The 27721-nt window shown below is 42.8% G+C and overlaps 1 protein-coding gene across 1 annotated transcript in view; it reads right to left on the bottom strand.

Annotated features, from left to right (window-relative positions):
- The window catches only part of LOC140483550 (cytosolic 10-formyltetrahydrofolate dehydrogenase-like), a 177142-nt gene that overhangs the window by 69847 nt on the left and 79574 nt on the right, over positions 1–27721 (bottom strand). Inside the window, exons 7-9 of the mRNA XM_072581754.1 lie at positions 9089–9223; positions 6346–6471; positions 2803–2894 (exon numbers count right to left, since the gene is read on the bottom strand). Of these exons, the coding sequence (XP_072437855.1) occupies positions 2803–2894; positions 6346–6471; positions 9089–9223 (353 nt within the window). The remainder of the gene's footprint in view (positions 1–2802; positions 2895–6345; positions 6472–9088; positions 9224–27721) is intronic.

The following is a 27721-nucleotide window of genomic DNA, read 5'->3' as shown; positions in this document are numbered from 1 at the left end:
TCGTGAACATTCTTCCCACATCGAGCCTGTCCTGTCCCATCAGGATTTTATTTGTTTTTAGGAGATCCCCCTCATTCTTCTAAATTCCAATGAGTACAAGCCCAGTCGATCCAGTCTTTCCTCAGGTGTCAGTCCTGCCATCCTGGGAATCAGGCTGGTGAACCTTCGCAGGACTCCCTCAATAAGGACAAGGAGCATGTCCTTCCTCAGAGTAGGAACCCAAAACTGCCCACAATCCTCAAGGCGTGGCCTCATTACAGCCCAGTATAACTGCAGCAAGACATCCTTACTCCAGTCCTCTTGCTATGAAGGCTAGCATGCTATTAGCTTTCCTCACTGCCTGCTGCACCTTCATGCTAAACTTCAGTGACTGTTCCACCATGACACCCAGGTCTCGTTGCACCTCACCTTTTCCTAAACTGCCACCATTCAGTTAAATATCTGCCTTCCTGATTTTGCCACCAAAGTGGATAACCTCACATTTATCCACATTATATTGCATTTGTCAAGTACTTACCCACTCAACAAAGACACCCTGCAGCCTCTTAGCATCCTCCTCACAGCACACTCTGCCACCCAGCTTAGTGTTATCTACACATTTGGAGATATTGGATTCAATTCCTTCATCCAAATCATTAATGTATACTGTGAACAGGTGGGGTCCCAGTACTGAACCCTGTGGTACCCCACTCGTCACTACCTCTCACTCGTTTATTCCAACTCTCTGCTTCCTGTCTGCCAACCAGCTCTCTATCCATGTCAATACATTACCTCCAGTACCATGGGCTTTAATGTTCCTTACTAATCTCTTCTGGAACCTTGTCAAAAGCCTTTTGAAAGTCCAGATAGACAATGTCTAGTTTGATATAACTGAGGGCCTGAGGAGCCAATTCCATCTGGGTAGGGCTGGAGTCACATGTAGACCCAGAGGAAGGGCTGGTTTCCTTTCCAAATGGCTATCAGTGATCCGCTGGGTTTTAAGGTTTCACTGAGAGCAATTTTTACTTGTGAAAATTTTTTAAATGGAATCGAGGTTTTTTCTTTGCACCCAGTGGGACCTGAGCTCACGTTCTCCAGATCTGGGTTACTTGCGCACAAACATTCCCATTGCTTTCTTACACTGTCCACAAACAACATCACTGAAGGTCAGAAAATAAAGACAAGGAAGTGCTGGAAACATTCAGCCGGTTGTGGAGAGCGAACAGGGCTAATGTCCCACCTCATTAGAACAGAGGAAGGGGAGAAGGTGGCCTAGTGGTATTATCGACTGAGTGTAAATCCAGAGACTCAGCTAATGTTCAAGAGGCCTGAGTTTGAATCCTGCTACAGCAGATGGTAGAATTTGAATTCAATAAAAACCTGGAATGAAGGTTGTGGTCTAATGATGACCATAAAACAATTGTCAGGGAAAACCCATTGAGTTCACTAATGTCCTTTAGGGAAGGGAACTGCCATCCTTACCTGGTCTGGCCTACATGTGACTCCAGACCCACAGCAATGTGATTGATTCTTAACTGCCCACTGGGCAATTAGGGATGGGTAATAAATGCTGGCCTGTGCTAGCTTCATCCTGTGAATGAATAGTAAAGGGCAGATAGACCGTGACAAATTCTGAGTGACAATGAAGCAAAAGGAAAGTGTTGAAGACAGTGACGTTTCATGACGAAAGACTTCCATAAAGAAATACAAATGTGTCCAAAACCATGAAAGAACAGCCCAGTAACGGTGACTGAACTCAGCATTGAGTTCTACAAATGTAGGTAGCTGGTTCCATTGCTTTCTCTATTCATTTACAATCTGCTGTCTAAACCCTTCCCAAACCCACCTTTTCATTCTTTACCCAATTCCAGAAAGCCTTTGTCATATCATCTCTCCTGACTGTTCCAGACCTTCCCTTGTGCTCCTATTCCACCCAGTCCATGACCCTTCCCTCCCCAACACACCTCGCTCCCTCTGCTCCCTGACCTTTGACTCCCACCAAAAGCACCAAGCCCCAGCCCCTACCCTCAGGCTCCTGGCTCCACTCCAGACTGGGTCCTGGGAAGGTGGGGGTGGGAGGGATCCTGTCATCATTCGATCTCCACTTCACTCCATCCCCAGATGGGGAGGATGACGGATGGCCACCCCCTGCCACTGCCAGTTCAGGCCATGAGGTCAATTCATGGTCATTTAAGCCCCTTATTCCAATCCCAGTAAGTGCTAACCCCCTCCATGGCCCTTTGGTTGTATTGTTCCTTCATAATGCTAAAGATTGGGGGACCTCAAATGTCAATACTCACCTGCTCTAACCTGGGGCCTGGTCTAACCTGGGGCCTAGAATAACCTTGGGCCCGGTCTAACCTGGAGCCCAGTCCAACCTGGGGCCTGGTCTAACCTGTGGCCCGGTCTAACCTGGGGCCTGGTCTAACCTGGGGCCAGGCCTAACCTGGGGCCTGGTCTAACCTGGGCCTATCTAACCTGGGTCAAGATTAGAGTAGTGTTGGAAAAGCACAGCAGGTCAGGCAGCATCCTGATGAAGGGCTCCTGCCCAAAACATCGATTTTCCTGCTCTTTGGATGCTGCCTGACCTGCTGTGCTTTTCCAGTGCCACTTGATCTCTGATCTCCAGCATCTGCAGTCCTCACTTTCGTCCTCACACTCTAACTTGGGGCCAATCTAATCTGGGGCCAGTCTAATCTGGGCCTGTTCTAACCTGGGACCTGTTCCAACCTGGGCCTGGGTTAACTGGGCCTGTTCTAACTGGGCCCGGTCTGACCTGGGGCCCAAGGTTATGTACAGCTGAGGAGGGATGAGGGGCAGTACCTGACCACATCCATCGAGGCAGCTCCTGATTTGAAAAAATCGGTTGAATCTACAATTTCTGTGACATTCGAGAGGATGCCCTTCCAGATAACCTCATCAAAACAAAACATGGAGAAACATTAAAACCCAGGGAGAGGTACAGACACAGAATCAACAACTGGTGCCTCACTAAAGCAACACATTCTCAGAACAGAAAAACAATAAAAATTCAAGCAGTTTTTAAAAAGTATTCACTTAATTTTGTACTTATCCAAATGTAGATGACAGTGTGAAAATGAAATACAACCAGCGGCAATTTCAAACACTCCCAGGACAGGGACAGCACAGGATTAGATACAGAGTAAAGCTCTCTCTCTGAAAGTTGCCACCCAGGTAAATAGTGCAGTGAAGAAGGCATATGGCGTACTGGCTTTTATTGGTAGAGGAATTGAGTTCCGGAGTCCTGAGGTCATGTTGCAGTTGTATAAGACTCTGGTGCGGCCGCATCTGGAGTATTGTGTGCAGTTTTGGTCGCCATACTATAGGAAGGATGTGGAGGCACTGGAAGGGGTGCAGAGGAGGTTTTCCAGGATGTTGCCTGGTATGGTAGGAAGATCCTATGAGGAAAGGCTGAGGCACTTGGAGCTGTTTTCATTGGAGAAAAGAAGGTTTAGGGGTGACTTGATAGAGGTGTACAAGATGATTAGGGGTTTAGATAGGGTTGACCATGAGAACCTTTTTCCACGTATGGAGTCAGCTATTACGAGGGGGCATAGCTTTAAATTAAGGGGTGATAGGTATAGGACAGATGTTAGGGGTAGATTCTTTACTCAGCGGGTTGTGAGTTCATGGAATGCCCTGCCAGTAGCAGTGGTGGACTCTCCCTCTTTATGGGTATTTAAGCGGGCATTGGATAGGTATATGGAGGATAGTGGGCTAGTGTAGGTTAGGTGGGCTTTGATCGGCGCAACATCGAGGGCCAAAGGGCCTGTACTGCGCTGTATTTTTTCTATGTTTTCTATGTTCTATACTGTCCCCCATCAAACACCCAGGACAGGGACAGCACGGGGTTAGACACAGAGTAACGCTCACTCTACACTGTCCCCCATCAAACACTCCCCAGGACAGGGACAGCACAGGGTTAGATACAGAGTAACGCTCCCTCTACACTGTCCCCCCATCAAACACTCCCAGTAGAGGGACAGCACAGGGTTAGATACAGAGTAACGCTCCCTCTACACTGTCCCCCATTAAACACTCCCAAGACAGGGACAGTACAGGCTTAAACACAGAGTAACGCTCCCTCTACACTGTCCCCCATTAAACACTCCCCAGGACAGGGACAGCACAGAGTTAGATACAGCGTAACGCTCCGTCTACACTGTCCCCGCATCAAACACTCCCAGTACAGGGACAGCACGGGTTTAGAGACAGAGTAAAGCTCCCTCTACACTATACCCAAAAAACACTCCGAGTACAGGGACAGCACGGGGTTAGATACAGAGTAAAGCTCCTCTACACTGTCCCCCCATCAAACACTCCCAGGACAGGTACAGCACGGGGTTAGATACAGAGTAACGCTCCCTCTACACTGTCCCCCATTAAACACTCCCAAGACAGGGACAGTACAGGCTTAAACACAGAGTAACGCTCCCTCTACACTGTCCCCCATTAAACACTCCCCAGGACAGGGACAGCACAGAGTTAGATACAGCGTAACGCTCCGTCTACACTGTCCCCGCATCAAACACTCCCAGTACAGGGACAGCACGGGTTTAGAGACAGAGTAAAGCTCCCTCTACACTATACCCAAAAAACACTCCGAGTACAGGGACAGCACGGGGTTAGATACAGAGTGAAGCTCCTCTACACTGTCCCCCCATCAAACACTCCCAGGACAGGTACAGCACGGGTTTAGAGACCGAGTAAAGCTGCCTCTACACTGTCCCCCATCAAACACTCCCAGGACAGGGACAGCACGGGGTTAGATACAGAGTAAAGCTCCCTCTACACTGTCCCCATCAAACACTCCCAGGACAGGGACAGCACGGGGTTAGATACAGAGTAAAGCAATGTGAGCCATGTGTCCCAACTTCAGACTAACCTGTCCTACTTCAGGGTGAAGTTTTCTCAATCCTTTCAAGTTGAAGTTACTCGGTGAGTTAACTGAAGTCACCCTGATGAACCCAGGCCCAGGAGGACTGAATCTGGGAATACTGAACCCCTTTGTGAGGGGCCTCCTACCAGCCAGGCAGAGGGAGAGGTAACTAACTCCTTCAGGACACATTCATTCCAAATCAGAATTCAGAGATAGATGGGGCTGGAGTTGTGGCTGTGGGGAGATTCAGTCTGAGGTGATGGGATACTGGAGGACCAGATGGTCCCACTCTTGTTCATATCTCTAAGCAGAGATGTGACCCATCAGACTATTCCCTTCCTGCCTCTCCTGTGTGTTTATCCAAAATCCCCTTCAATACATTAATATAATTCCCCTGGCGCAGGGCCCTGTGGGAATGAGTCCTCCACTCTCCCCACTCTCTGTGAGAGTGAGTCCCACATTCTCCCCTATTCCCTGAGGGGGTAAGTGTCCCACATTCTCCCCCCACTCTCTATGGGAGTCAGTCCCACATTCTCCCCCACTCTCTGTGGGAGTCAGTCCCACATTCTCCCCCCACTCTCTGTGGGAGTTAATCCCACATTCTCCCCCCACTCTCTGTGGGAGTCAGTCCCACATTCTCCCCCCACTCTCTGTGGGAGTCAGTCCCACATTCTCCCCCCACTCTCTGTGGGAGTCAGTTCCACATTCTCCCCCCACTCTCTGTGGGAGTCAGTTCCACATTCTCCCCCCACTCTCTGTGGGAGTTAATCCCACATTCTCCCCCCACTCTCTATGGGAGTCAGTCCCACATTCTCCCCCCACTCTCTGTGGGAGTCAGTCCCACATTCTCCCCCCACTCTCTATGGGAGTCAGTCCCACATTCTCCCCCCCAATTCTCTGTGGGAGTCAGTTCCACATTCTCCCCCCACTCTCTGTGGGAGTCAGTCCCACATTCTCCCCCCACTCTCTGTGGGAGTCAGTTCCACATTCTCCCCCCACTCTCTGTGGGAGTTAATCCCACATTCTCCCCCCACTCTCTGTGGGAGTCAGTTCCACATTCTCCCCCTCACTTTCTGTGGGAGTCAGTCCCACATTCTCCCCCCCAATTCTCTGTGGGAGTCAGTCCCACATTCTCCCCCCACTCTCTGTGGGAGTTAATCCCACATTCTCCCCCCACTCTCTGTGGGAGTCAGTTCCACATTCTCCCCCTCACTTTCTGTGGGAGTCAGTCCCACATTCTCCCCCCCAATTCTCTGTGGGAGTCAGTCCCACATTCTCCCCCCACTCTCTGTGGGAGTCAGTCCCACACACTGTCCCCACTCTCTGTGGGAGTCAGTCCCACACACTGTCCCCACTCTCTGTGGGAGTCAGTCCCACACACTGTCCCCACTCCTCAGGTGAAACCTTTCCCCTGAATTCCCCATTGGACAGTATCCGATTGAACACAACATGTCTTCAGCACTTACTCGGAGTTGCTCTTTGATTTTCCCCTCCACTTCAGTTAGCTGTAAGGAGGAACTTTCTGAAGAGGAAAAGTATTTGGAGGCTGGGATCATTTTACCATCTTCAAACTGCAAACTCTTCACCAAAAGCTGTAAGGAAACCACGTGGTTCACAAAAACGTTTCCTCAATAAGGTACCGGGGGCAAAGGTCAATGTGCAATAGGACATCATCGCATCATCCATTCACCATCGCTCACAATTACTCACTATTACTCTCAATTACTCACCATCTGCATTGATTACTCACCATTGCACTCAATTACTCAACCATCACTCTAGATTACTCACTATTACTCTAAAATACTCACTATCATTCTTGATTAGTCACCATCACACTCAATTACTCGCTATTACACCCATCACTCTCAAATACTCGCCAGCACTCTCCATTACTCACTATTACACTCAGTTACTCGTCATCACTCACCATTATTTACCAGCACTGTCCACTATTAAACCTCAACTCTTGATTACTCACCAACACTCTCAATTACTCACTATTACACTCAATAACTCACCATTGGTCTCCATTATTCACCAGCACTCTCCATTACTCACCATTGCTCTTAATTACTCACCATCACTCTTGATTACTCACTATTACACTTGATTACCGACCATCACACTTGATTACTCACCATCAATCACAATTACTCACCATCACTCTCCATTATTCATTATCACTCTTGATTACTCACAATCACTCTCCATTACTCACCATCACTCTCGATTACTTACAATCACTCTCAATTATTCACTCTTACACTCAATTACCCACCATCACTCTCCATTACTCACCAGCACTCTCCATTACTCACCATTGCTCTTGATCAGAGCTGAAAATGTGTTGCTGGAAAAGCGCAGAAGGTCAGGCAGCATCCAAGGAGCAGGAGAATTGACGTTTTGGGCATGAGCCCTTCTTCAGGAAAGGCTTGATTTCACATTATTACTCTCAATTACTCACCATCATTCTCGATTACTCACTATTGCGCTCAATTACTCACCATCACTCTCCATTATTTATCAGCACTCTCCATTACTCACCATTACTCTTGATTACTCAGTATCTCTCCTTATTACACATTATTACCCTAAATTACTCACCATCACTCTCCATTACTCACTATTGTACTCAATTACTGACTATCATTCTTGATTACTCACCATCACTCTTGATAACTCATTATTACTCTCAATTACTCACCATCACTCTCAATTACTCAGCATTGCATTCAATTACTGATTATCACTCTCAAGTACTCACCATCACTTTCAATTACTCACTATTACATTCAATTACTCACCATCACTCTCCATTATTCATGAGCACTCTCCATTACTCACCATTGCTCTTAATTACTCATCATCACACTTGATTGCTCACCATCACTTTTGATTACTCACTATTACACTCAATTACCCACCATCACTCTTGATATCTCACCATCACTCTCAATTACTCACCATCGCTCTTAATTACTCGCCATCACTCTCGATTACTCACTATTACACTCAATTACCCACCATCACTCTTGATATCTCACCATCACTCTCAATTACTCACCATCGCTCTTAATTACTCGCCATCACTCTCGATTACTCACTATTACACTCAATTACTGACCATCATTCTTGATTACTCACCATCACTCTTGATTACTCACCATCACTCTTGATTACTCACTATCACTCTTGATTACACAATATTACTCTCAATTAATCACCATCACTCTCAATTACTCAGCATTGCACTCAATTACTGATTATCACTCTCAATTACTCACCATCACTCTCAGTTACTCACTATTACACTCAATTACTCACCATCACTCTCCATTATTTACCAGCACTCTCCATTACTCAGCATTGCTCTCAATTACTCATCATCATACTTGATTACTCACCATCACTTTTGATTACTCACTATTACACTCAATTACCCACCATCACTCTTGATTACTCACCATCACTCTCAATTACTCACCATCACTCTTGATTACTCACCGTCACTCTCAATTACTTACCATCGCTCTCGATTACTCATCATCACTCTCCATGATTCACTATTGTACTCAATTACTGACCATCACTTTTGATTATTCACCTACCTCTTGATTATTCACTATCACTCTCAATTACTCATTATCACACTCAATTACTCACCATCACTCTCAATAACTCAATTTCTGATTATCACTCTTGATTACTCACCATCAAACTCAGTTCCTCACAATTGCTCTCAATTACTGACCATTGCTCTCAATTACTCACCATCGCTCTCAACTACTTACAATTACACTCAAGTACTCACCGTCACTCTCAATTAATCACCATTACTCACCATTGCACTCAATTACATTTCATTGTACTTAATTACTCACCATACTCTCAATTACTCACCAACACTCTCAATTGCTCACCATTGCTCTCAATTACTCACCAACACTCTCAATTACTCATCATCACTCTCAATTACTCACTATTACTCTCAGTTACTCACCATCACCCACAGTTACTCACCATTGCTCTCGATTACTCACTATCATTCTCAATTACTCAGAATTGCACTCAATTACTCATCAGCACACCCGATTACCATGACAGTTTGATTACACCAGAACTGGGTCATATTTATTCCTCTGCTCGTTTCAATCAGAAAACTTTCTGAAGATGCAGAATCCAGAGTTTGAAGAACAGGATTATTACCATTTTCCCATCATTCCCAAAGAGGAACAGACCATTCCTGCTGACAATGGCAGGGGCATGAGCTCCCTGAATTTCCAGGGTCTGACCCTGGGGCGAGGCGTTACTGACCAATGTCGAGCCAAAAAACGTCAGCTTCTGAAATAGAAGAAGGACAACATGATCTTGTTTGTGCTACACACCCACATGACAGTAAAGAGGCCATTTAGCCCTTTGAGTACATCCCAGTATTCAATGAGATGTTGATGTTCCTAAACAGCCATTTCTGCTCCAGCCCTTTCCCATTGCTGGTCTCAGTGTTGGCGAAAAGAGTCCAAATACCAGGTCCATGGCAATAAATGACTGTTATGTGAACTTTTAACTTAATACTTTATTTTCCACTTTATACCTAAGAGTTTGTACCTGTGACAATGCTGTCACTTTAAGGGGTTATTTTGTCCAGGTTTTTTTGAAGTGAGGCAGTAAGGCAGAGGCTCAAAGCTGTCTCTCAGAGAGTAAACAGTTTGTGAGGCCTTGGTTTATGCTGGAACAATGGAACAGCCTGGGTGTGGCCAGCTATCACAGATCCAGATTCCTGGCTTTTGTTTTTTTTCAGTAACATAAGAAGCTTTTAAGGGTCTCAACAGAGTTAGAGCCTTCGGAGCATATTTGCTCACTGCTATTCTCTCTGAATCGTCTCTTGTTCTTTCCTCCTGGATTGGAGAACTGCATGTGAGAATCGGTGTCTCAATTTGCCTTTTTTGCCAAGGGGTGTGTTTATGGGATGTTACTGTAGTGGAACAGTTTATTAGTAATAGTTCATGTATCCATTATTCTCTTAAATTTTCCAATAATCCAGTTATTCCACAGTCCTCTTTCTTGTGGTTGTATTTGTGTTTACATAAACTGTGTTTTGTTTAACATCAAGCAGTTTGACCAATCACATTTCATCTGGAACATTGCACCTCACACCTACCTTTCAAATAAGAAAAACCTAGAGTCTGGGCTACCTTCTTAAGATATATTGAGAGGGTCTGGTCTGGTCCATAACAGCACCTTTGTCTGTAACATAGGCCCAGAGATCGGTGACTTTAAACACTTTTCACTGTAATCCTATATCCCTGTACTCATGCACAGGTGATAATAAACCTAATCCAAAAACTGAATTTTATCCCTTGGTAGTTTTGGATAGCAAAAATTGCTCAGTTTCAGGTTGAAAAACTAATATGTGCTGTAGTTTCAGTTGTCGTTTGTGGAAATCTTTTCCAACTTCCCTCACATCCTTTGTGGTTCCTAGTGTCACTCTAGACCAGCCTGGTGCTAATGTTTTGACTCCCCGCCCCACACCCCTCCCTTTCTCCTGGACTGGCCAGCAGCTAAAATCAATTTGCTCCGTTTTACCTTCTTGGTTCTCCTCAATCCCATTCAAGCTTTGATCAAATTGCCCCCTTAACCATCTAAATACTAGGAAATACAACTGAAACATGCAATCCATCCTCATTCTTTAACCCCTTGATTTCAGGTATCAGACACAAACAACAACAGAGGAACACAACAGGTTTGGCAGCACCTGTGGGAGAGAGAAACAGAGTTAATGTCCTGAGTCTAGTTTGACATGTCACCCGGACTGAAAAAGAAATCACTTTGGTAAGAACAGGACTGAAAGCAGCTAAAAGGTGGTATAGGGTGACAATAAAACTAATGGATGGTGAACAAGAAAAGTCAGAACAGAAATCCTGTTGGAGAGTGGAGCAGAACGTCTTCAAGCTGGACATATCTGGGCTACTAACAGTTCTGAAAAATGGTGTCTGGACTTCAAACGTTAACTCTGTTTTCCTCTCTCCACTCATGCTGCCAGACCTGCTGAGTTTCTCCAGTACTTCCTGTTTTTGTTTCAGACCTCCAGCATCCACAGTTCTTTGTTTTATTTTAACCCTTTCAGTAACACTGTGCACCCTCTAAGGCCATTGTCCACCCTAAGGTGTTCTGCCCAGAATTGCTTTGATTCACTCCAGGTTTAACCAGGCTTGGGTGTAGCTGGAGCATGACTTTGACTGCTCTGAATTCCAGTTGTTTTGATATAATGATTGCTATATAGTACGTGTGTAGAGATTGCTATATAGTACGTGTGTAGAGATTGCTACATAGGAAGCATGTACGAAATGCAATATAGTACGCGCGCAGAGATTGCAATATAGTACGTGTGGAGGGATTGCTACACAGTACGTGTGTAGAGATTTCTATATAGTTCATGTGTAGCAATTGCTATATAGCACACGTATAGAGATTGCTATACAGTACGCGTGTACAGTTTGCTATATAGTACATGTATAGAGATTGCTGTATAATACGCGTGTAGAGATTACGATATAGTACGTGTGGAGGGTTTGCTATATACTACACGTGCAGAGATTGCTATATAGTATGTGTGTCGGGATTGCTATATAGTACATGTGTAGAGATTGCTACATAGTACGTGTGTAGGGATTGCTACATAGTACGTGTGTAGGGATTGCTATATAGTACGTGTGTAGAGATTGCTATATAATACATGTATAGAGATTGCTACATAGTACGTGTGTAGGGATTGCTATATAGTACGTGTGTAGGGATTGCTATATAGTACGTATGTAGAGATTGCTATATAGTACGTGTGTAGGGATTGCTATATAGTACACGTGTCCGGATTGCTCTGTAGTATGTGTGTAGAGATTGCTATATCGTAGTGTATAGGGATTGTTATATAGTAGGTGTGTAGGGATTGCAATATACTGCAAGTATAGGGATTGCGATATAGTACACATGTAGGGATCGCTTTATACTACGTTTGTAGGAATCGCTATATAGAACGTGTGCAGGGATTGCGGCATGGTGCATGTGTAGAGTGTGCTATATAGTACGTGTGTAGGGATTGCTATATAGTGCATGTGTAGAGATTGCTATAATGTACATCTGTAGAGATTGTTATATATTACGCATGTAGAGATTGCTATATAGTACGCATGTGCAGATTGCTATATAGTACGTGTGTAGAGATTGCAATATAGTACGTGTGTAGAGATTGCAATATAGTACGTGTGTAGGGATTGTTATATAGTGCACGTGTAGAGATTGCTACATGGTGCACGGGTAGAGTGTGCTATATAGTACGTGTGTAGGGATTGTTATATAGTGCACGTGTAGAGATTGCTATAATGCACGCCTGTAGAAATTGCTATATATTACGTGTGTAGAGATTGCTATATAGAATGCATGTAGAGATTGCTATGTAGACAACATGTAGAGATTGCTACCTAGTACGTATGTAAGGATTGCTTTATATAGTACACGTGTAGGGATTGGTATATAGTATGCATGTAAAGATTGTTATGTAGTGCGCATGTAGAGATTACTATATAGTAAGTGTGTAGGGATTGCTATATAGTACACGTGTAGAGATTGCTATATAGTACGCGTATGCGGATTGCTATATAGTACGTGTGTAGAGTTTGCTATATAGGATGTGTGTAGAGATTGCTATATAGTACAGGTGTAGAGATTGTTATATAGTACATATGTAGGGATTGCTATATATTACTCGCGTAGAGATTGGTATATATTATGCATGTAGAGATTGCTATATAGTACACGTGTAGAGATTGCTATATAGTACGCATGTGCAGATTGCTATATAGTATGTGTGTAGAGTTTGCTATATAGTACGTGTGTACTGATTGTTATATAGTGCACGTGTAGAGATTGCTATAAGGTACACCTGTAGAGATTGCTATATAGGATGCATGTAGAGACTGCTATATAGTACACATGTAGGGATTGCTATATAGTACATGTGTAGGGATTGCTACATAGCATGTATGTAGGGAATGCTATATAGTACATGTGTAGAGATTCCTGAAGAAGGGCTTATGCCCGAAACATTGATTCTCCTGCTCCTCGGACGCTGCCTGGCCTGCTGTGTTATTCCAGCACCACATTTTTCAACTATTTAGTAGACGTGGAGGGTTTACTATATACTACGCGTGTAGAGGTTGCTATATAGTACATGTGTTGGGATTGCTATATAGTACATGTGTAGGGATTGCAATATAGTCTGCATGGAGGGATTGCTATACAGTACATGTGTAGAGATTTCTATATAGTACGCCTGTAGGGATTGCTATATAGTATATAGCAATCTCTACACACGTACTATATAGCAATCCACACACACGTACTATATAGGACACGTGTAGACATTGCTATATAGTACACATGTAGAGATTGCTATATAGTACGTGTGTACAGATTGCTATACAGTACATGTGTAGAGATTGCTGTATCATACGCGTGCAGAGATTGCTATTTAGTGTACATGGAGGGTTTGCTATATACCACGCGTGTAGAGGTTGCTATATAATACGTGTGTACCGATTGCTATATAGTACACGTGTAGAGATTGCATATAGTACGCGGGTACGGATTGCTATATAGCACATGTGTAGAGATTGCTATATTGTGCATGTGTAGAGATTGCTATATAGTACACATGGAGAGATTGCTATATAGGACGCGTGTAGAGGTTGCTATATAGTACACGTGTAGCGATTGCTATATAGTACGCGCGTAGAGATTGTTATATAGTACGTGTGTAGGGATTACTATATAGTACGTGTGTAGAGATTGCTATATAGTACGTGTGTAGGGATTGCTATACAGTACATGTGTAGAGATTGCTATATAGTACATGTGTACGGATTGCTCTGTAGTACACGTGTAGAAATTGCTATATTATAAGTGTGTAGAGATTGCTATATCGTAGTGTGTTGGGATTGCTATATAGTACGTGTGTAGGGATTGCAATATAGTACACGTGTAGCGATCGCTTTATAGTACGTGTGTAGGAATCGCTATATAGAACACGTGTACCGATTGCTATATAGTACGCATGTGCGGATTGCTATATAGTACGTGTGTAGGGATTGGTATACAGTATGAGTGTAGAGATTGCTATATAGTGCGCATGTAGAGATTGCTATACAGTACACGTGTAGAGATTGCTATATAGGATGCATGTAGAGATTGCTATATAGTGCACGTGTAGAGATTGCTATAATGTATGACTGTAGAGATGGCTATATCGTATGTGTGTAGAGATTGCTATATAGAATGTGTGTGGAGATTGCTATATAGTACATATGTAGGGATTGCTATATAGTATTCGTGTAGAGATTGCTTTATAGTACGCCAGTGTGGATTGCTATATAGTACATGTGTAGAGATTGCTATATAGTACGTGTGTGCGTATTTCTATACAGTTCGTGTGTGGAGATTGCTATATAGTACACATTTAGGGATTGCTATATAGTACGTTTGTAGAGATTGCAGTATAGGAAGCATATAGAGATTGCTATATAGTACTTGTGTAGGGATTGCTATATAGTACACCTGTAGGGATTGCTATATAGTGCGCATGTAGAGATTGCTATGTAGTACGTGTGTAGAGATTGCTATATAGGAGGCATGTAGAGATTGCGATGTAGGATGCATGTAGAGATTGCTATACAGTACGCATGTAGGGATTGCTATATAACGTACGTGTAGAGATTGGTACAATTGACGCCTGAAGAGATTGCTATATTGTACGTGTGTAGAGATTGCTATATAGGATGCATGTAGAGATTGCTATATAGTACATGTATAGGGATTGCTACATAGCATGCATGTAGAGATTGCTATATAGTACGCGTGTATGGATTGCTATATAGTATGTGTGTAGCAAATGCTATATGGTACACGTGTAGGGATTGGTATATAGTACACGTGTAGAAATTACAATATAGTATGCATGTGCGGATTTCTATACAGCACGTGCGTAGAGATTGCTATATAGTACATTTGTAGAGATTGCTATATAGTAAATGTGTAGGGATTGCTATAGAGTACGCGTGGAGGGATTGCTATATAGTACGTATGTAGAGATTACTATATAGTATGTGTGTAGGGATTGCTATATAGTGCACATGTAGAGATTGCTATAATGTACGCATGTAGAGATTGCTACATAGGAAATGTGTGGAGATTGCTATATAGAACGTGTGTAGAGATTGCTATATAGTACGCATGTAGTGATTGCTATATAGTAAGTGTGTTGGGGTTGCTTTATAATACATGTATAGGGATTGCTATATAATGCGCATGTAGAGATTGCTATAATGTCCGCGTGTAGAGATTACTATATGGTATGTGTGTACAAATTGCTATGTAGTACGTGTGTAGAGATTGCTATATAGTGTGTTGGGTTTGCTTTATAGTACACGTGTAGGGATTGCTATATAGTGCGCATGTAGAGATTGCTATATGGTACATGTGTACAAATTGCTATATAGTACGCGTGTAGAGATTGCTGTACAGTACATGTGTAGAGATTGCAATATAGTACACGTGGAGGGATTGCTATATAGTACACATGTAGAGATTGCTATATAGGGATTGGTATATAGAATGCGTGTAGAGATTGCTATATGCTATGCGTGCACAGATTGCTATGTAGTGCGTGTGTAGAGATCGCTATATAGTACAAGTGTACAGATTGCTATAGAGTACCAGTGGAGGGATTTCTATATCGTACGTGTGTAGGCATTGCTATACAGTACCTGCGTAGGGTTTGCAATATAGTGCAAGTGTAGGGATTGCTATATAGTACATGAGTAGGAATTGCTATATGGTACATGTGTACAAATTGCTATATAGTACATGTGTAGAGATTGTGGTACAGTACATGTGTAGAGATTGCTATATAGTATGTGTGTACGGATTGCTATATAGTACATGTGCAGAGATCGCAATATAGTACGCGTGTAGAGATTGCAATATAGGACGTGTGTAGAGATTGCTATATAGTACGTGTGTAGAGATTGCAATATAGTACACGTGGAGGGATTGCTATATAGTACACATGTAGAGATTGCTATATAGGGATTGGTATATAGAATGCGTGTAGAGATTGCTATATGCTATGTGTGCACAGATTGCTATGTAGTGCATGTGTAGAGATTGCTATATAGTACATGTGTGCAGATTGCTATAGAGTACACATGGAGGGATTGCTATATAGTACGTGTGTAGAGATTGCTATATAGTATGTGTGTAGGGATTGCTATATAGTGCGCATGTAGAGATTGCTATATAGTACACATGTAGAGATTGCTATGTTGTACACATGTAGAGATTGCTATATAGGACTTGTGTAGATATTGCTATATGGTGTGCATGTAGAGATTGTTATACAGTACGCATGTAGAAATTGCTATCTAGTACACATGGAGGGATTGGTATATAGTACGCATGTAGAGATTGCTATATCGTATGTCTGTAGAGATTGCTATATAGTGCTATATAGGACACATGTAGAGATTGCTATGTAGTACGTGTGTACGGATTGCTATGTAGTACGTGTGTAGAGATTGCTATATTATAAGTGTGTAGAGACTGCTATATCATAGTGTGTGGGGATTGCTATATAGTACCTGTGTAGGGTTTGCAATATAGTGCAAGTGTAGGGATCATTATATAGTATGTGTAGGGATCGCTATATAGTGCGCATGTAGAGATTGCTATATAGTAAGTGTGTAGTGGTTGCTTTATAGTACACGTGTAGGGATCATTATATAGTATGTGTAGGGATCGCTATATAGTGCACGTGTAGAGATTGCTATATAGTAAGTGTGTAGTGGTGGCTTTATAGTACATGTCTAGAGATTACAATATAGGACGTGTGTAGAGATTGCTACCTAGTATGCGTGGAGGGATTGTAATATAATACGTGCGTAGTGATTGCTATATCGTACATGTGTAGGGTTTGGTATATAGAACGCATGTAGAGATTGCTATATAGTACGCGTGTACGGATTGGTATGTAGTACGTGTGTAGAGATTGCTATATTATAAGTGTGTAGAGACTGCTATATCATTGTGTGTGGGGATTGCTATATAGTACCTGTGTAGGGTTTGCAATATAGTGCAAGTGTAGGGATTGCTATATAGTACACGTGTAGGGACTGCTATATAGTGCGCGTGTAGAGATTGCTATGTAGTACGTGTGTAGGGATTGCTATATAGTACTCATGTTGAGATTGCTATATAGTAAGTGTGTTGGGGTTGCTTTATAGTACACGTGTAGGGATTGCTATATATAGTGCACGTGTAGAGATTGCTATAATGTCCGCGTGTAGAGATTGCTATATGGTATCTGTGTACAAATTGCTATGTAGTACGTGTGTAGAGATTGCTATATAGTACGCATGTACAGATTGCTATATTGGGATTGGTATATAGAACGTGTGTAGAGATTGCTCCATACTTTGTGTGCACGGATTGCTATCTAGTGCATGTAGAGATTGCTATAATGTATGTCTGTAGAGATTGCTATAGAGTACGCGTGGAGGGATTGCTATACAGTACATCTGTAGAGATTGCTATTCTTACATGTGGAGGGATTGCTATATAGGACACATGTAGAGATTGCTATATAGTACCTGTGTAGGGTTTGCAATACAGTGCAAGTGTAGAGATTGCTATATAGTAACGTGTAGGGAAGACTATATAGTATGGGTATAGGGATCGTTATATAGTACGTGTGTAGGAACTGCTATATAGTGCTCGTGTAGAGATTGCTATAATGTACACATGTAGAGAATGCTACATAGGAAGCGTGTAGAGATTGCTATATAGAAAGTGGGTAGAGATTGCTATATAGTACGCATGTAGTAATTGCTATATAGTAAGTGTGTTGGGGTTGCTTAATAGTACACGTATAGGGATTGCTATATAATGCACATGTAGAGATTGCTATAATGTCCGTGTGTAGAGATTACTATATGGTACGTGTGTACAAATTGCTATGTAGTATGTATGTAGAGATTATTATATGGTATGTGTGTACAAATTGCTATGTAGTACGTGTTTAGAGATTGCTATATAGTAAGTGTGTTGGGGTTGCTTTATAGTATACGCGTAGGGATTACTATATAGTACGTGTGTACAAATTGCTATGTAGTACGTGTGTAGAGATTGCTATACAGTATGTGTGTAGAGATCGCTAGATAGTACACATGTAGAGATTGCTATGTAGTACAGGTGTAGAGATTGCAATAGAGTATGCATGTAGAGATTGCAATATAGCACATATGTAGAGATTGCTATATAGTATGCGTGTAGAGATTGCTATATAGTACGCATGTACGGATTGCTATATACTACATGTGGAGAGATTGCAATATCGTACGCATGTAGAGATTGCAATATAGTACGTGTGGAGGGATTGCTATATAGTACACGTGTAGAGATTGCTATATAGGGATTAGTATATAGGACACGTGTAGAGATTGCTATATACTATGTGTGCAAGGATTGCTATGTAGTGCGTGTGTAGAGATTGCTATATAGTACATGTGTAGAGATTGCTATAGAGTACGCGTAGAGGGATGCTATATAGTACGCGTGGAGGGATTGCTATACAGTACGCATGTAGAGATTGCTATATAGTACACATGTAGAGATTGCTATATAGGACACGTGTAGAGATTGCTATAAGGTGTGCGTGCAGAGATTGCTATAATGTATGCGTGCAGAGATGTACATGTAGAAATTGCTATATAGTACACGTGGAGGGATTGGTATAATGTATGCGTGCAGAGATGTACATGTAGAAATTGCTATATAGTACACGTGGAGGGATTGGTATACAGTACGCGTGTAGAGATTGCTATATAGGACACGTGTAGAGATTGCTATATAGTACGCGTGTACGGATTGCTATGTAGTACGTGTGTAGAGATTGCTATATTATAAGTGTGTAGAGACTGCTATATCATAGTGTGTGGGGATTTATATATATTACCTGTGTAGAGTTTGAAATATAGTGCAAGTGTAGGGATTGCTACATAGTACACGTGTAGGGAAGACTATATAGTACGAGTGTAGGGACTGCTATATAGTGCGCGTGTAGAGATTGCTATAATGTACGCATATAGAGATTGCTAAATAGGAAGTGTGTAGAGATTGCTATATAGTACGTATGTAGAGATTGCGATATAGTACGCGTGTACAGATTGCTATATAGTACATGTGTAGAGATTGCAATATAGGACGTGTGTAGAGATTGCTATATAGTAAGTGTGTTGGGGTTGCTTTATAGTACACGTGTAGGGATTGCTATATAGTGCGCGTGTAGAGATTGCTATATAGTACGTGTGTAGAGATTGCTATATAGTACGCGTGTACAGATTGCTATGTAGTACAGGTGTAGAGATTGCAATAGAGTATGCATGTAGAGATTGCAATATAGCACATATGTAGAGATTGCTATATAGTATGCGTGTAGAGATTGCTATATAGTACGCATATAGAGATTGCTATATTGGGATTGGTATATAGTACGTGTGTAGAGATTGCTATATACTATGTGTGCACAGATTGCTATGTAGTACGTGTGTAGAGATCGCTATATAGTACATGTGTAGAGATTGCTATAGAGTATGCGTGGAGGGATTGCTATATAGCACATATGTAGAGATTGCTATATAGTATGCGTGTAGAGATTGCTATATTGGGATTGGTATATAGTACGTGTGTAGAGATTGCTATATACTATGTGTGCACAGATTGCTATGTAGTACGTGTGTAGAGATCGCTATATAGTACATGTGTAGAGATTGCTATAGAGTATGCGTGGAGGGATTGCTATATAGTACGAGTGTAGAGATTGCTATATAGTATGTGTGTGGGGATTGCTATATAGTGCACGTGTAGAGATTGCTATAATGTACACCTGTAAAGATTGCTATATCGTACATGTGTAAAGATTGCTGTGTAGGACACGTGTAGAGATTGCTATATAGTACATCTGTAGAGATTGCTATTCTTACATGTGAAGGGATTGCTATATAGGACACATGTAGAGATTACTATATAGTACGCGTGGAGAGATGCTATATAGTACATGTAGGGATTGCTGTATAGTATCTGTGTAGAGATAGCTATATAGTGCACATGTAGAGATTGCTATAATGTTCACCTGTAGAGATTGCTATATCGTACATGTGGAGAGATTGCTGTATTGGACGAATGAATAGATTGCTATATAGTATGTGTGTAGGGATCTCTATGTAGTACATGTATAGGGATTGATATATAGTGCGTGTGTAGAGATTGCTATATAGTACATGTGTAGGGATTGCTATATAGTACACGTGTAGTGATTGCTGTATAGCGTGTGTGTCGAGATTGCTATACAGTACGCATGTAGAGATTGCTATATAGGACACATGTAAAGATTGCTATATGGTGTGCGTGTAGAGATTGCTAAAATGTACGTGTGTAGAGATTGCTACACAGTACGTGTGTAGAGATTGCTATATCATACGTCTGTAGAGATTGCTATATAGTAAACGTGTAGAGATTGCTATATAGTACGCGTGTAGAGATTGCTATATAGTACGTGTGTAGAGATTGCTATATCATACGTCTGTAGAGATTGCTATATAGTAAACGTGTAGAGATTGCTATACAGTACGCGTGTAGAGATTGCTATATAGTACGCGTGTAGAGATTGCTATACAGTACGCATGTAGAGTTTGCTATATAGTACATGTGTAGAGATTGCTATATCATACGTCTCTAGAAATTGCTATATAGTAAACATGTAGAGATTGCTATATAGTACGCGTGTAGAGATTGTTATATCGCATGTCTGTAGAGATTGCTATATAGGAGACGTGTAGAGATTGCTATATAGTACGTGTATAGGGATTGCTATATAGCACACATAGAACATAGAACATAGAACAATACAGCACAGAACAGGCCCTTCGGCCCACGATGTTGTGCCGAACTTCTATCCTAGATTAAGCACCCATCCATGTACCTATCCAAATGCCGCTTAAAGGTCGCCAATGAATCTGACTCTACCACTCCCTCGGGCAGCGCATTCCATGCCCCCACCACTCTCTGGGTAAAGAACCCACCCCTGACATCTCCCCTATACCTTCCACCCTTCACCTTAAATTTATGTCCCCTTGTAACACTCTGTTGTACCCGGGGAAAAAGTTTCTGACTGTCTACTCTATCTATTCCTCTGATCATCTTATAAACCTCTATCAAGTCACCCCTCATCCTTCGCCGTTCCAACGAGAAAAGGCCGAGAACTCTCAACCTATCCTCGTACGACCTACTCTCCATTCCAGGCAACATCCTGGTAAATCTTCTCTGCACCCTCTCCAAAGCTTCCACATCTTTCCTAAAGTGAGGCGACCAGAACTGCACATAGTACTCCAAATGTGGCCTAACCAAAGTCCTGTACAGCTGCAACATCACCTCACGACTCTTGAATTCAATCCCTCTGCTAATGAACGATAATACTCCATAGGCCTTCTTACAAACTCTATCCACCTGAGTGGCAACCTTCAAAGATCTATGTACATAGACCCCAAGATCCCTCTGTTCCTCCACCTGACCAAGAACCCTACCATTAACCCTGTATTCCGCATTCTTATTTGTTCTTCCAAAATGGACAACCTCACACTTGGCAGGGTTGAACTCCATCTGCCACTCCTCAGCCCAGCTCTGCATCCTATCTAAGTCCCTCTGCAGCCGACAACAGCCCTCCTCACTGTCCACAACTCCTCACTGTCCACACGTGCAGGGATTGCTATATACTACATGTGGAGACTGCTGTATAGGACACGTGTAGTGATTGCTATATGTTACATGTAGGGATTGCTATACAGTACGCATGTATGGATTGCTATGTAGTGCATGTGTAGAGATTGCTAAATTATAAGTGTGTAGAGACTGCTATATCGTACGTGTCCAGGGATTGCTATATAGTACCTGCGTAGGGTTTGCAATATAGTGCAAGTGTAGGGATTGCTATATAGTACATGAGTAGGAATCGCTATATAAAACACATGTAGTGATCTCTATATAGTACGTGTGTAGGGATTGCTGTATAGGACGCATGTAGAGATTGCTATATGGTATGTGCGTACGAATTGCTATGTAGTACGTGCGTAGAGATTGCTATACAGTACATTGTAGAAATTGCTATATATTACACGTGGAGGGATTGCTATATAGGACACATATAGAGATTGCTATGTAGTACATGTGTAGAGATTGCTATATAATAAGTGTGTAGAGAATGCTATATTGTACGTGTGTAGGGATTGCTATATTGTACGCCTGTAGAGATTGCTATATAGTACGCGTGTAGGGATTGCTATATAGTATGTGTGTAGAGATTGCTATATAGTACGAGTATAGTGATTTGCTATATAGGACGTGTGTAGGGATTGCTATATTGTACGCCTGTAGAGATTGCTATATAGTACGCATGTAGGGATTGCTATACAGTATGTGTGTAGAGATTGCTATATAGTACGAGTGTAGTGATTTGCTAAACAGGACGTGTGTAGGGATTGCGATATATTACTTGTGTAGGGATTGCTATATAGTACGTGTGAAGAGATTGCTATAATGTACGCCTGTAGAGATTGCTATATAGTACATGTGTAGAGATTGCTATATAGTACCTATGTAGGGTTTGCAATATAGTGCAAGTGTAGGGATTGCTATATAGTATACATGTAGGGAACGCTATATAGTACATGTGTAGGGATTGCTATATTGGAAGTGATTAGAGATTGCTATATAGCACATCTGTAGGGATTGCTATAGAGTACGCATGTAGGGACTGCTATAATGTCCACGTGTAGAGATTGCTATATAGTACACGTGTAGAGATTGCTATATAGTACGCGTGTACAGATTGCTACATAGTACATGTGTAGAGATTGCTATATAGTATGTGTGTAGGGGATTGATATATAGAACGAGTGCAGAGATTGCTATATACTATGTGTGTACGGATTGCTATGTAGTGCATGTAGATATTGCTTTATAGTACATGTGTAGAGATTGCTCTACCCTCTCCACCCTCTCCTCCTTGACCTATCACCTTCATCCCCTCCCCCACTCACCCATTGTACTCTATGCTACTCTCTCCCCACCCCCACCCTCCTCTAGCTTATCTCTCCACGCTTCAGGCTCACTGCCTTTATTCCTGATGAAGGGCTTTTGCCCGAAACGTCGATTTCGCTGCTCGTTGGATGCTGCCTGAACTGCTGTGCTCTTCCAGCACCACTAATCCAGTATTTGGTTTTCAGCATCTGCAGTCATTGTTTTTACATTGTTTTTACCTTGGTCCTCCTGGGAGCAGATCCGGCGGAAGCGGAGGAATTGTGAATACGGGATGGCATTTTTGCAAGAGGTAGGGTGGGAAGAGGTGTAATCCAGGTAGCTGTGGGAGTCGGTGGGTTTGTAAAAAATGTCAGTGTCAAGTCGGTCGTCATTAATGGAGATGGAGAGGTCCAGATGTGTCAGAGATGGTCCAGGTAAATTTAAGGTCAGGGTGGAATGTGTTGGTGAAGTTGATGAATTGCTCAACCTCCTCGCGGGAGCACGAGGTGGTGCCAATGCAGTCATCAATGTAGCAGAGGAAGAGTTGGGGAGTGGTAATTACGGAAGATCAACTACTCTACATAGCCAACAAAGAGACAGGATAGCTGGGGCCCAGACATGTGCCCATGGCTACCCCTCTTGTCTGGAGGAAGTGGGAGGATTCAAAGGAGAAATTGTTAAGGGTGAGGACCAGTTCGGCCAAACGAATGAGAGTGTCGGTGGAAGGATACTGTTGGGGACATCTGGAGAGGCTGGGAGGCCCTGGTCATGGCGGATGGAGGTGTAGAGGGATTGGATATCCATGGTGAAGATGAGGCGTTGGGGGCCAGGGAAACGGAAGTCTTGGAGGAGGTGGAGGGCGTGGGTGGTGTCTCGAATGTATGTGGAGAGTTCCTGGACTAGGGGGGATAGGACAGTGTCGAGGTAGGTAGAGATGAGTTCAGTGGGGTAGGAGCATGCTGAGACAATGGGTCAGCCAGGGTGGTCAGGCTTATGGATCTTAGGAAGGAGGTAGAACCGGGCAGTGCGGGGTTCCTGGACTATGAGGTTGGAAGCTGTGGGTGGGAGATCTCCTGAGGTGATGAGGTTCTGTATGGTCTGGGAGATGATGGTTTGGTGATGGGGGGTGGGGTCATGGTCGAGGGAGCAGTAGGAAAAGGTGTCCTTGAGTTGACGTTTGGCTTCAGCGGTGTAGAGGTCAGTGCGCCAGACTACCACTGTGCCCCCTTTATCCGCTGGCTTGATGGTGAGGTTGGGATTGGAGCACAGGGATTGGAGGGCTGCGCGTTGTGAGGGTGAGAGGTTGGAGTAGGAGAGGGAGGTCGACAGGTTGAGGCGGTTGATGTCCCGGCAGCAGTTGGAAATGAAGAGGTGGAGGGCAGGTAATCGGCCAGCGCGGGGTGTCCAGATGGATGCAGTGAGTTGGAGGTGGGCGAAGGGGTCCTCAGAAGGTGGGCGGGAGTCCTGATTGTGAAAGTAAACTCGTAGGCAGAGGCGACGGAAGAATTGTTCGACGTCACAGAGTGGAGGTCCTGGGCCTCCTTCCCCGCCGCTCCCTTACCACCAGATGCCTGGAGGAAGAACGCCTCATCTTCCGCCTCGGAACACTTCAACCCCAGGGCATCAATGTGGACTTCAACACTTTCCTCATTTCCCCTTCCCCCACCTCACCCTAGTTCTAAACTTCCAGCTCAGTAACTGTCCCCATGACTTGTCCGGACTTGTCCTACCTGCCTATCTCCTTTTCCACCGATCCACTCCACCCTCTCCTCCCTGACCTATCACCTTCATCTGGATTAGTGGTGCTGGAAGAGCACAGCAGTTCAGGCAGCATCCAAGTAGCTTCGAAATCGACGTTTCGGGCAAAAGCCCTTCATCAGGAATAAAGGCAGTGAGCCTGAAGCATGGAGAGATAAGCTAGAGGAGGGTGGGGGTGGGGAGAAAGTAGCATAGAGTACAATGGGTGAGTAGGGGAGGGGATGAAGGTGATAGAGGTAAAAACAATAACTGCAGATGCTGGAAACCAGATTCTGGATTAGTGGTGCTGGAAGAGCACAGCTCCATTCATAATGTGCTCCATTCTCAAAGTATTCCATTCACAGTTTACTCCATTCACAAGGTACTCCATTCACAATGTGCCCAATTCACAATGTACTCCATTCACAATGTGTTCCAATCACAATGTGTTCCATTCACAATGTACTCCATTCACAATGTACGCCATTCTCAATGTACTCCATTCACAATTTACTCCATTCACAATGTACTCCATTCACAAAGTGTTCCATTCACAATGTACTCCATTCACAAAGTGTTCCATTCACAATGTACTCCATTCACAAAGTGTTCCATTCACAATGTACTCCATTCTCAATGTACTCCATTCACAATGAACTCCATTCTCAATGAGCTCCATTCTCAATGTACTCCATTCACAATGTACTCCATTCACAATGTGCTCCATTCGCAATGTGCTCCATTCACAATGTACTCCATTCACAATGAACTCCATTCTCAATGTGCTCCATTCTCAATGTGCTGCATTCACAATGTACTCCATTCACAATGTGCTCCATTCGCAATGTGCTCCATTCACAATGTACTCCATTCACAATGTACTCCATTCTCAATGTGCTCCATTCTCAATGTACTCCATTCACAATGTGCTCCATTCACAATGTGCCCCATTCACATTGTGCTCCATTCTCAATGTACTCCATTCTCAATGTACTCCATTCACAATGTACTCCATTCTCAATGTGCTCCATTATCAATGTACTCCATTCACAATGTGCTCCATTCTCAATGTACTCCATTCACAATGTGCTCCATTCACAATGTGCTCCATTCACAATGTGCTCCATTCACAATGTGCTCCATTCTCAATGTACTCCATTCTCAATGTACTCCATTCACAATGTGCTCCATTCACAATGTGCTCCATTCACAATGCATTCGATTCACAGTTTAGTCCATTCACAATGGACTCCATTCACAATGTACCCCATTCACAATGTGTTCCATTCACAATGTACTCCATTCACAATGTGCCCCATATTTAATGTACTCCATTCTCAAAGTACTCCATTCACAATGTGCTCCATTCTCAATGTGCTCCATTCACAATGTACTCCATTCACATTGTGCTCCATTCACAATGTGCTCCATTCTCAATGTACTCCATTCACAATGTGTTCCATTCACAATGTACTACATTCACAATATACTCCGTTCACAATGTGTTCCATTCTCAATGTACTCCATTCACAATGTGCTCGATTCACAATGTGTTCCATTCTCAATGTACTCCATTCACAATGTGCTCCATTCACAATGTACTCCATTCACAAAGTACTCCATTCACAATGTACTCCAATCACAATGTACTCCATTCTCAATGTACTCCATTCACAATGTGCTCCATTCTCAATGTACTCCATTCACAATGTGTTCCATTCTCAATGTGTACCATTCACAATGTGTTCCATTCTCAATGTGTTCCATTCTCAATGTACTCCATTCACAATGTGTTCCATTCACAATGTACTCCATTCACAATGTGCTCCATTGGAGTACATTGTGAATGGAGCACATTGTGAATGGAGTACATTGAGAATGGAGCACATTGAGAATGGAGTTCATTGTGAATGGAGTACATTGAGAATGGAGTACATTTTGAATGGAGTACACTGTGAATGGAGCACATTGTGAATGGAGTACATTGTGAATGGAGCACATTGTGAATGGAGTACATTGTGAATGGAGCACATTGAGAATGGAGCACATTGTGAATGGAGCACATTGTGAATGGAGTACATTGTGAATGGAGCACATTGAGAATGGAGCACATTGAGAATGGAGTTCATTGTGAATGGAGTACATTGAGAATGGAGTACATTTTGAATGGAGTACACTGTAAATGGAGCACATTGTGAATGGAGTACATTATGAATGGAGTACATTCTGAATGGAGCACATTATGAATGGTGTTCATTGAGAATGGAATACATTGCGAATGGAATACATTGTGAATGGAGTGCATTGTGAATGGAGTACATTGGGAATGGAGCACATTGGGAATGGAGTACCTTGTGAATGGAGCACATTGTGAATGGAGTACATTGTGAATGGAGTACATTGTGAATGGAGTACATTGTGAATGGAGCACATTGTGAATGGAGTACATTGTGAATTGAGCACATTGCGAATGGAGCACATTGTGAATGGAGTACATTGTGAATGCAGCACATTGAGAATGGAGCACATTGAGAATCGAGTTCATTGTGAATGGAGTACATTGTGAATGGAGCACATTGCGAATGGAGCACATTGTGAATGGAGTACATTGTGAATGGAGCACATTGAGAATGGAGCACATTGAGAATGGAGTTCATTGTGAATGGAGTACATTGAGAATAGAGTACATTGTGAATGGAGTACATTATGAATGCAGTACATTGAGAATGGAGCACAATGAGAATAGAGTACATTGTGAATGGAGCACATTGTGAATGGGGCACATTGAGAATGGAGCACATTGAGAATGGAGTACATTGTGAATGCAATACATTGTGAATGGAGTACATTGTGAATGGAACACATTGTGAATGGAGTACATTGTGAATGGAGTACATTGAGAATGGAACACATTGTGAATGGAGT

Source organism: Chiloscyllium punctatum, chromosome 12, assembly GCF_047496795.1.
Source record: "Chiloscyllium punctatum isolate Juve2018m chromosome 12, sChiPun1.3, whole genome shotgun sequence".
NCBI lineage: Eukaryota > Metazoa > Chordata > Chondrichthyes > Orectolobiformes > Hemiscylliidae > Chiloscyllium > Chiloscyllium punctatum.
This window is presented reverse-complemented; position numbering and strand designations above follow the sequence as displayed.